The following is an 11,976-nucleotide window of genomic DNA, read 5'->3' as shown; positions in this document are numbered from 1 at the left end:
CCCCTGCTCTCTCTAGTTTCCTTGTTGCCTCATCCTCATACTCACTTCCAGGATTTCCCCAGAGCCTCTCCTATCCTTTGCAACTCTCTACCCCAATCTGTCCGATTATCATCTACTCTGTACACTTTCAGATGATCCCTGAAAACTTCACCCTCACCTAACAACTGTACATTTATTACCTTTTGAATCTCTTGACCCATCCTCTTAGAGTTTAAGCTATTATGAGCAGGGCCCTCTGATTCCTCCTGTATTGAATTATATTGTAATTGTACTGTCTGACCTTATGTAAAGTGCTATATAATTCATGTATTATAATAATAATAATAATAATAATTAATTAAGTTGGACTTTTTTTGAATTTCACCTTTTACACTGCAGGAGAACAATTGATTTATTCAGAAATTTTTATTTTTCACATTTCTTTTTTTTTTATGTATGTCATTATATCATTAGACTAGGATTGTCATATATATTTTTTCACTTGATGCACCTTGTATACACACTGGATGTTATTTTAGATTGCTGTTTGGAATCTGTGGCATTGATGCACTTTACCAGTGATCTAGAGAAGAGTAGAGAAGATTTGTTATTTTTATTTCCACTTGCACTTGCCTATTCTCTTCTACACTCTTACTTGTCAGGTGTGTGAACGGTTCTATTTAGTATTTATATACATATTGATTCATTTCTGCACTTTAGTTAGCACCACAAATTTTTGTGATTGACACCATCCAATGGACAATGCAGTCACGGTACTTTGCTTGTGTATGCTAGGGGGCATACAAATAGAAAATCCCTAGGAAAATGGCCGCCGCAACACATCTCTATAGTAGCCAAGGGAAATGGCCACCATACATGAGTTCCAATTTGTGTATTTAAGGACATCCGGTGTGCTAGTCCACCACCCCCTGATGAAGTCACGTGACCACGACAATACGCGTTGGGACTGGTTCTGACAGGCACACCGGAAAAGACATGGGAGTACGAGCTCACCACTCGTGGGGTTTTGGCTACTGTTTTGCTGTTTTAATGTGAGTAATACCCAGCTATTTTTATTGATTAAAATTTTAAAACGTTACTACACTATTTGGGTACCCTTTTCTTTCATACATATGACATTGGAGTCACCTGCGGGCACCCCAGTCCACATTATCTATATAGAAGATTCAGGAATATCCACCCTGTGGAGGGACCCCATCTAGGAATACCATTACCCAGAGGGAGCTAAGAGTAACCGCTTGGGAATTTTACAGTCACAAGACCCACCAAGTTGTCCACCTTAGCCATGGGAGGCCCGGCAATTATGTCTGTTTATGCTGTTAATCCACAGCTGTAAGGTGAGAGGCCATCGAGCACAGAGGTGTCACTGCACAGAAGAAAGAATCCACTCATTTTTGGTTGTGTGTTTTCTGAACTGAAAGAAGAGACACCAGCCACTCTGGTTGTGTGTATGCTACATGTAATACACACATTTATTGGACGTTTTGTTACACTATTTTTTCACTTTATTTAGCACTCAGTTTCACATGTTATTGTATTTACTCAATACTCAATACAATACTCAATTTATAGCGCAACATCATCCCTTGTGCAAAGTGGTAGCAAGCTCCTAACTGAGGGTGTTGGTTACATTGTGTGATGCTTTAAATGATCATGTGCATACTTTCGTGATCGCCACCGTCCAATGGACAGTGCAGCGACATTACGTTGCTTGTGCATTCTAGGGAGCATGTAATAGCCATAAAAAAATTAAGCTGTGATATAGTTTCCCACCCTGTAACATCCACCTTTCATCCACTTATGTACAATAGGCAGACAGAAGGCAGGTAATATACACAAAATAATCATAATGATGATGATGATGATTTAACAATATGGCTGAATATGTTTAATTTGGTCTACAGCATTATACATTGAATCAATTTGTTACATTTACAACATTCTTTTCCCCAGCATTATTTTCTTCGTATTCAGTTCAGATTTGAAAAGTAAAATGTAGAGTTTTGGAGAAAACATACACAATAATATTGCAGCACTGGAGGTCAATATGGCGAATATCTCTACAGCCACCATGTATTTGCCTCTAGTGCTCAGATAGGCTGGGATCATGGCAATCCAGACACTGCAGAACACCAGCATGCTGAAGGTGATGTACTTGGCCTCATTAAAACTGTCTGGTAATGTCCTCACCATGAAAGCCAGAACAAAACTCACAGCTGCCAGAAACCCCATATAACCCAACATAGGGTAGAACCCGATAACTGACCCTTCATTACACTGAATGATGATCTTCCCAGGATAGGAGTCCATGTTATACTCCTGAAATGGTGGAGAGATGGACAACCAAAGAATGCAATTCATAACCTGAATGGATGAGCAGAATAACATGACTGTATTGGGAAGTTTGACTCCCACCCATTTTCTATAAGAGCTTCCAGGTCTGGTGGCTCTAAAAGCAATGAAGACCATGATAGTTTTGGCTAGGATAGAAGATGCTGAGATGGTGAACGGAACTCCAAAGGTGACTTGTTGCAGCATACAGGTTATATCCACAGGACGGCCAAGGAATAGGAATACAGAAAGGAAGCTCAGTATGAGGGAGAGGAGCAGAATGAAGCTGAGGTTCCGGTTATTGGCTCTGACTATGGGAGTGCTCCGAAACCAAACAAATAGTCCAAGTATAAAGAGAGATGTTGTAGCAAATATGACTGAAGTTATAGAAAAAAGTAAAACTAGAATATCCTCCTCATATGATAAATACTCATTGACCTTGTCAATACAAATATTTTTAGCTTTGTTAGGCCATTCATTTTCAGGACACTTCTTGCAGAGTTCACTGTCTGTAGAGTAAAAATAAGTGAAAATAGCATTAAGCATAGTATACCAAGAATGCAACTATTTGACAGTTTTGCCCTCTTCAGTGTAATCATTTTCCAGACCATTACTTTTTGATAAGTGCAAAACTGTTGGAGGCTTTCTCAGACAGACAGCAGGAGGAGGCAGTATCCTGTTGCTTGCTTAAAGTGTAAGTAAACCCCCCCTATCGTTTTCACCCAAGGAAGCTGCCATCTTTGTCTCTGTTTAATCTACAACTGCAATGATGCTGCACATGAGATCAGTTATGACACCAGCCATTGGATGGTTTGACAGTTTGGTTGAGAGCACAACCAATGGGAGTGTTACATTTTCGGCACGTGCCGAAAATGAAAGTGTAGCAATTTTTCCCCAAAAAACATCAGAAAGGTACCATCAGTAATCATTAATTTCATACAGTGTTCAGCCTGCAAAGTGTAAAGTGGTTACAGAATCACTTTAAGTGACTTTAAACATTTTTGTTTTCTAATCCAATATCAGATTTTATATTTGAAAAAAAAATAAAGCTTACCAGAATGATTTGATACTTCTCCTTCTGAACATGGAGCACAATTATAACAACATAAGTGATATCCTTCTCTTACGGATTTTCTGAACCCTGGAAGACATTCCTCGGAGCATTGACCCCTTGGGACCTGAGGCAATATAGAGTGATGTGAACTATTCAAGAGCAAAACTACAGATATAATAGTATAGCCAAGCTTCTGGTGTGTACAATGATGTAGCATGCATACCTTGGTGGAAACACATGAACCATTCCAGAAGGTGGCCCTTCATTAGTATGGATACCACAGAATATACTCCGAAGACAGAAATAGACATCTAGGAGTACTAGCAGAATCCTTTCATGAGGTTACAGCAACAAAACTTTCTAAGGCAGTATAAATGCTGCCTTAGAAACCCAAAGAGAACTTTTCCTACAATACAAAGAGGAGAAAACAAATAGCCTTGTTCCTCTAATAACCACATACAATCCAGCACTAGAAGGGATGAGAGAGAAAATGAAAAGGATGAAACCCATCATAACAGATGACAGAACCCTGAAAGGAATATTCAAACAACCCCCAGTGCTGACCTTCAGGCAACTACCAACCTCAGACAACAATTAATCAGCAGGAAGCTTCATTCTGAGGACAGGGACTCAAAAAGGGAACAAAACCTTGCAACAATAAATGCTGCAAACTGTGCATCTACATAAATGTATTAAACATTGTCACACAAACAAAAAGGAACCTTCAGTATCACAGGATCATACAGCTTGGCCTCCAGTAATGGGATGTTCTTCATTCAATGCAGCAAGTGCAAGCATGGAACATATATTGGTGAGACAGGACAGAAGTTACAAAAACAGAATTAATCTTTATAGACACAATAAAAGAACATAAAGAATAGGATCACTGTGCAGCTGTGGAACATCATTTCCCACAACCAGACCATTCTATGGAAGACCTGGAAGTTTTGGTTCTTTTTTTAAAAATACTCAGGAAATGAAAACCTTTAAACCTTTAAACTTTAAACTGTGAATAATAATTCAGTATGAAGAAAAGGTAATGATCTGAATGTACCGCTCCTCTGTACTGCTTGGATATTGAAAGAAGGGAGGGATTCCCCCAAAAGCTTGAAAATGTAACTGTTGTGCAAAAAAAACAAAAAAACAAATGTACTCAACTGCATTGTTGCAAGTGCACTAATATGGCTACAATGTCCTTCACCTTCTCTTCCCATAAAACACTTTTCAAGTCCTTCCTGCACCTCCCTCTCTATCCCTCTCCTCGTTTGAACCTCACTGTATTGCTCTCTTTTCTCCAGGTTCTCTGCACTGTGATTTATCTTCCTTTTGGACTTGTGTCACTCTTCCTCGATGAGTTGCCCGACTACCTTATTTTCTTTTCTTTGAAATGCCCAATATTATTCTTGGTGGCTTTAACATCCCTAATAATGTTTATACTCCAGCTACCTCCCAACTCCTCAACCTGGCCTCTTCCTCTGGACTAACGCAATAGACACACACTTCTGCACTCCATGCAACTTCCCAAACACCCATTTACCTCTCTCTGGTCATAATCTTATCAGTTTCTAATGCCACGTACACACGATCGGAATTTCGGCCCGCAACATACAGATGAGAGTTTTTCGACGGAAAATGCGACCGTGTGTATGCTCCATCGGTCTTCTGCTGGTGGAATTCCAGCCAGCAAAAGATTGAGAGCATGCTCTCAATTTTTCGGTCGGAAAAAGTTCCTATCTGAAAATGCGATCATCTGTGGCAATTTCAACGTGCAAAATCTCTACGCATGCTCGAAAAAACATTTTGAAGCATTGAATGTAATTTTCTCGGCTCATCGTAGTGTTGTACGTCACCACATTTTTGACGGTCTTAATTTCAGCAAACTTTTGCGTGACTGTGTGTATGCAAGGCAAACTTGAGCTGAATCCCGTCAGAAAAGCCGTCATATCTTTTTCCAACGAGAAATCCACTCGTGTGTACGCGGCATTACTCACCATATCTTTATCCCCCTCCTAGAAGCAAACCTGCAGAAATATTCACCACTTTAGCCCTTCTCTTATATACAATGCAACAGACCACTTTTATAACCCAAATAGGACTTATCAATCCAGAGAGTGAAGGACATCAGTCCACTCTAGCCATACTACCCTGGAACATTTCACCCAACATGGATGAGAACCCCTGAGTACTCAGCAATGTCTTCAAAGTGTCCATTTTAAAAGAACCACAACTCAAATACTGGAGGAAAATGCCTGTTATCCATGACACATTCCTGGTGTCCTGTACACCCCTGCATCCCTACTACCAGCAAACCCATAGACATCTTCACCACTTTGGCCCTTCTCTTATCTACTCTGCAACCGAATACCTTTTATTACCAAAGCTTATCCCTATGCTGCCCTGATCTTGCCAATTCTGTCTACAATAGCTCAGTCTCTCCATCCCTGGAAACATTGCCCCCCTCCCACCACCACCACATACAGAATTAGTGGTAGTGTCACTACCACCACTAGATGATAAATGTGTGACAGCTTGTTTTAAATTGTCAACAAGTTGATGGGGATTCCGGTGTTGTTGGTCAAATGCTTTCATCATCATATTTGGGCCAGAGACAGGAAAGAAGCCCCGAACCAAAATATTACCTCCACCATGCTTCACAGAGGGGGAAAAGTTTTGGTAGTGATACGTTTTATTTTTTGAAATAGCATTTCATGTTCTATTATACTGTCCTTTATTACATTAATTCATAGAATAGGGCTCTGTGGTCATTGTGACCATTTGAAAACTTTAGGAACAGTTGTTAAGTTACTCTTAAAGTAGAATAGGCAAAACTTTTTTTTTTCATTTTGAGTTGAGTAAGGGAGGGTTTTATCCCCTGTCATATTTTCTTTTTGCCATCTGTGTCCCATTGTGGAGATTTCCCTTCACTTCCTGCCTCATAGCCAAACAGTAATTGAAAGAAAATCGCTGCAAATTAAATGAATTCCTTGGGGAACCCCGTGTCATCAGAACCAGTGTCCACATTGGAAAATCCCACCTCTATTACTTTTCTGGGGACAACCCAAAAATGTGGGATTTTCTATTACTTTCACTTCAATGATAATGGTAAACAGGACGAATAGAGAGGAGGAATCTCCCTAAACGGGGCACAGACAGTAATAAAAACTGACAAGCATTCTAAACCCTCTCCACTCTATCCAAAAAAAAAGTTTTGCCGTTAGTTATACTTTAAGCCATCTCTACTGGTCTTTTACTGACATCCTATGTTTTGCTGTGAACTTTGCAGCACATTTCCTGTATCTTCATTTTAACATCAAGGCCTTTATATATGCTTTTGTGGCCCTTTTGTCTTCATGTATGTTTACAATTCTTCATCCAAAATCCTCTCCTACATCTTTTGATTATGGCTTGAGTCAAATGAATAGAACCTTCTTTAGTAGAATAGACTCTGCCAGACATTGATTGGTCTTTTTTCTTTTTTTTTTTTATCAAACAAGGTTTTACTGAATATTTAGTGCATACAAAAAGAAAAAATAAAAGGTTACGTTGTCATGTTGACACTATAATAGTATTGCAATTGTTATCATTGAAATAAACATATAACATTAAGTTCAAACATATCAGGCGTATCTTGACATTCAGGGTGTACATATTTGGTTTTGTTATACTGTCCATCCATACTTATACCCATTTTATCACTTTACTATCATGCAATGATATTAGACACAGGTAAAAGATTCCTGAAGCCATCTATCCCAGATCTTGTTGTGCTTTGCTGGGCAACCTCTATTAATATATATACATTTCTTGTATGGTAATGTATTGTTTATCTCCGCCTTCCATTCCACTACTTTGGGGGCCTCTTGTCTCATCCACTTTTTGGCTATAACCTTTCTTGCTGCAAAGAGTGTTTTGTATAAAAAGGTTTTAGTGTATTTGTCGGTTGAGTCTGGTACTATACCCCAGAGGCACTGTTCAGGGTCTAGGGCTAAAGGTGAACCCATTGTGTCATGTAGAAATGCCACAATTTGTTCCCAGAAGCCATTTATCTTAGGGCATGCCCATATAAGGTAGAAAAAGGTGTCTGTCTCTCTCCCGCACATCTGACATGTGGTGGTTTGTGTGTGCTTGTATCTTGCCACCCTGAGGGGCGTGAGATATGCCCTATGGAGAATATAGAGCTGCGTCAAACGATCTGAGAGTTTAGGGGATACAGTTTTACAGGCCTCCAATGCTTCCCCCCCACTTCTCATCCTCCACCGGTCCCACCTCCCTCTCCCATCTTGGTTTAAGGCCATATGCTATTTTAGCAGCTACAGGGGTTAAGAGCAAGTTATATAATGCCGAGATCAATTTTTGAGAGTCTGTGCTCTTAATTATGGCGATGAGTACATTAGGTGCAGGACTAGGGCAGGAGTCAGGAAATTGTGATTGTATTGCGTGACGGATTTGTAAGAATCTAAAGAACATCTGGTCTTGTATTGTAAATTCTTCTTTAAGTAAGTCAAAGGTTTTAAGTTGTCCATCTTTTAATATATGATGCAGGTAGAATATTCCTTGTGTGGACCATATAGATGTGTCCTGTATTTTATTAAACTCCTGAAGATTTTTGTTATGCCATAACGGCGTATAGTCGTTAAACTGTGAGATGTCAAGTCTAGAGGCTGCTAAATTCCATATTTTCCTGTAATGGTATAGTATGGTGTGTCTTCTATCTCCTAGTTCCATCCCTCCCATGTCTGTCGGTATTGCATATATCGGGTCTTTGGTGTACTGCACCCATTTAGGACATATGAGCGCTAGAAATCTCTCACTGTCGGTTTTGTCTAGATGGAAAAACTGTGATAGCTGTGCTGCAATGTAGTATAGGTTAAAATCGGGTAGAGCAGTGCCGCCTAGATCAGTCGGATTTTTAAGGGCTTGCCATGCCAATTTATGCCTATTATTACCCCACACAAATGTCTTTAAGAGGGACTCTAGGGATTCACAATGTTTTAAGGGTAAATAAACAGGGGTGTGCCATAAAACATAGAGTATTTTGGGTAGTAGAATCATTTTGATTAAATTTATACGACCCCAGACTCCTGGTAATTTGGACCAGACCCGTATTTTATTTTTAACTAGGGAAATGAGAGGAGTTATATTCAGAGATATGTAGTCTGCAGGGGATCTGGTTATATAAATCCCCAGATATTTGATGACATCTACTCTCTGAAGTGGGAGCCTGGTTTGGGATTCTGGGGGTGGAAAACTATCAATTGGTAAAATTTGGGATTTGTCCCAATTAATTTTTAGACTTGAAAATATTCCAAATGTTCTATCGTGTGGAGTGCATTGTAATAATGATGGGCCTGAGTCTGCCAGGTACAATAGCATGTCATCTACATACATACTAATTTTTTCAGTCAGAGAGCCCATTTTAAGTCCCCTGATCTCTGGGTTTGCTCAGATGGATATTGCCAGTGGTTCTGCCGCCAGGGCATATAGTAGTGGGAATAGGGGGCAACCCTGTCTCGTGCCTCTACTGAGGTTGAATAACTGAGACGACCATCCATTAGCCACCACCCTAGCCCTGGGTGCCTGGTATAGAAGTTGGACCCATTTAATAAATTTTGGGCCAAATCCATAGCCCTCCAAGCATCTCCAGAGATACCTCCACTCTACCGAGTCAAAGGCTTTCGCTGTGTCTAAGGTCACAACAACCCGTGTACCAACTTCCTTGTGTGTAGCTTGTAGGTTAATGTATAGTTTCCTAAAATTAAATGAGGTGTTGCGTCCAGGCATGAAACCAGCCTGGTCTGTGTGTATTAATGTTAATATTACCTGATTGAACCTAATCGATAGAACTTTGGCAAGTATTTTGATATCGACCTGTAGGAGTGATGTCGGCCGATAAGATTCTGGAAAACCTAGATCTTTACCGGGTTTAGGGATGAGGACTATTGTAGCCTCTGTCATAGATGGAGGTAAGGTCCCAGTTTCAAATAAATAATTATACAATTTTAATAGTTTCGGGGTTAGTATTTCACTGAATTGGGAATAGAACTCTATTGGAAGTCCATCTGAACCAGGGGATTTGGACCTAGCGAAGCTAGCTATGGCAGTTGATATTTTGTCTAAATAGTTCTACTTGTTCTTCTGTTAGCTGTGGGAATGACACCTTTTCAAGAAAAAGAGACATATGATGGGTCTCAGTGGGGGCTGTCATTGTGTATAAGTCTGCGAAGAAGTCCCTAAACATTGAGGTTACTGTGGGTGGGTCTGTGACTTTTTGTCCTCCTGGACCATGTAATGTGATAACCACTGGAGATCTATCTTTGCTGTGTACCAGGTATGCAAGTAACTTGCCTGCCTTTTCCCCATGTTCAAACATTTTCTGTTTAGAAAAAAATATTTTTTGTTTGGCTTTGTGGTGCTGTAGCTGATTAACCACTCTAGTCTGTAGTTTAAGTTGGTCTACATTTACTGATGTCGGGGTGTCGGCATACTCTCTTTCTGCAGAGGACAAGTCCTCCAGCGCCTTGCCGAGGGCACTAGAAGAGTCCATCTTGATTTTATTAATCGCCGTTATCAATGTATGCCTAGCAAATAGCTTCAAAGAGTCCTCAGACTTGCAGTTAGTGATGCTGACTCATCATTTTCGATAAAGTACAATTTCCATTTGTCTATAAGCTCGTCATCTTCTGGTAGAAGAGATAGCCAGAATGGATTCAGGCGCCATGCTCGTGGTGGTTTTGCCACTGGAATACTTAATGTAATCCAATAAGGACTATGGTCCGACAGTACTCTAGGGCAAAACATTACCTCCGATAATCTTGGGGTCAATCTGCGGGAGATAAATATAAGGTCTATACAGGACATAGAGCCCCGAGATGACGAGAAGCATGAATATGACTTAACCAGTGGAAATTTATGTCTCCATGTATCTATCAGATGGAAGGCGGAGATAAGCTTAGAGAACCTAGTCTCGGTGGGAGCACTGGAAGCCGTTGATGTCAACTGTAGCCTGTCTAGAGCCGGGTTCAAAGTAACATTAAAATCCCCTAGCCAGACCGCTGCTATATTTGGGTGACGGGTCATATATGATATACCTTCCTTGACCATGGATACATTAAATGGAGGTGGTATATAAAAAGCCATTATAAGCAAGGGCTCTCCATATACTTTGGCATGAATAAATACATAACGGCCATTCGGGTCAGTAGTTAGTTTGCATATTTCAAAATGTACTGATTTAGCTATTAATACAGAAACTCCCCTGGAGTGTGATGTGTGGGTAGAGTGGTACGCCCATCCAACCCAAGGCCTGTGGAGCGCCATCTGAACACTTCCCTCAATATGTGTTTCCACTAGTGCTATTATATCAGCATGTTGCTTCTTCAGGAATGCGAAGACTGCTGCGTGCTTAAATTTCTCACGCAGGCCCCTCACATTCCATGTTAGAAATTTCAAAGATGCCATAGGCCAAACTTTTTAACCATTAATAAAGCATTTATATAAAGCAATTTGCTATTTCTGTATAAGGCACACAGAATTTTAACTTTCAGAGATATCTGACTCAAACACCTGTGATATGGCACATATGTACATTCCCGTAGATCTGGTACACGTAACATAACCTGTTTTCTATTATAAGTATGCACATTCAAATTTAACCGAACCAAAAACATTTGAACCCCCTCCCCCCTCCCTGCCCTACACTGACCCAAACTTGTGCGGGCATAATCCCTGAACTGGTTGTTATCTGGGAAACATTCTAACTTCTTTGTGAGCAGTGTAATGTAGAACACTTGGTTCAGTCTCCGGACACTAAATAAAATAAGAAGTATCAACCATATCACTTGTAGAGCATGCAGTACGGTCTCTCGATCTTCTTGTTTCCATTTAGGTGCAACTATTAAGTTCCGGATAAAGTTCCAATGTACATGGTGCTGCTTCCCAGAACTGTGTGGGGTAAAGTCTCGCTGCACGATGCATGTTGGCTGTAGGACTTTTTCTCACTCCGGAGCCCCGGAGGGTAATTTGACTCTTGTGCTGTAAATAATCAGGATTTGTGCTTTGAACTTGTACTGGTTGGAGACATTTCCTGGTCTCAGGCTCGTTATCATTGGGACTTAATCAATCAGCTTGTTGAGGGTTAACTCGTCATTCCAACCAAGAGATCACTTCCTCTGGGTCCTCGAAGAAAACCGCTCGCCCTTCATGCTCCACTCTAAGACGGGCTGGGAAAAGCATGGAGTATTTGTATTGCAGATTTCTTTGCTTACGTTTGGCCTCCGCAAAGCTCTGACGACGGTGCTGTACCTCTGCCGAGAATTCTGGGAAAATGGCCACCTTAACATTCCCAACTGGGATATTGCCCTTCTCTCTTGCCATTCTCAAAGCAGTGTCCCGATCCTTATAGTAAAGGAGTTTAGCTATGAACGTGCGGGGAGGAGCTCCTTGTGGAGGGGGTCTTGCTGTCATGCGATGTGCCCGCTCCACCGCAAACATGGAGGAAAAAAATTCTCTTCCATAAGTATTGATCAGTAGTTGTTCCAAAAAAGTGGAAGTGTCCTTACCCTCAGACCCTTCCGGCAGGCCTATCAGGCGTA

General features: G+C 40.7%; 1 protein-coding gene across 1 annotated transcript; it reads right to left on the bottom strand.

Moving 5' to 3' along the window:
* Window positions 1-1,932: 1,932 nt before the first annotated feature.
* Window positions 1,933-11,758, bottom strand: LOC141139520 (vomeronasal type-2 receptor 26-like). Its single transcript, XM_073625781.1, has 3 exons — window positions 11,538-11,758; window positions 3,386-3,534; window positions 1,933-2,840 (listed from the first exon to the last, which is right to left on the bottom strand). The coding sequence occupies exons 1-3, from the start codon at window positions 11,756-11,758 to the stop codon at window positions 1,933-1,935; spliced, it is 1,278 nt and encodes a 425-aa protein (XP_073481882.1).
* Between the last annotated feature and the right edge of the window lie 218 nt (window positions 11,759-11,976).

The sequence above is a fragment of the Aquarana catesbeiana genome, linkage group LG01 (genome assembly GCF_042186555.1).
Source record: "Aquarana catesbeiana isolate 2022-GZ linkage group LG01, ASM4218655v1, whole genome shotgun sequence".
Taxonomy (NCBI): Eukaryota; Metazoa; Chordata; class Amphibia; order Anura; family Ranidae; genus Aquarana; species Aquarana catesbeiana.
The sequence above is the reverse complement of the archived record's forward strand: the minus strand, read 5'-3'. Positions and strand labels throughout refer to the sequence as shown.

Coding starts and splice junctions, on each gene's coding strand:
- LOC141139520 (XM_073625781.1), bottom strand. CDS start 11,758: ATGGCAAGAGAGAAGGGCAATATCCCAGTTGGGAATGTTAAGGTGGCC. Junction 3,535..11,537: donor CCAGAGGAAGTGATCTCTTG/GTTGGAATGACG, acceptor GCTCTTGAATAG/TTCACATCACTCTATATTGC. Junction 2,841..3,385: donor AGAAGTATCAAATCATTCTG/GTAAGCTTTATT, acceptor TTTACTCTACAG/ACAGTGAACTCTGCAAGAAG.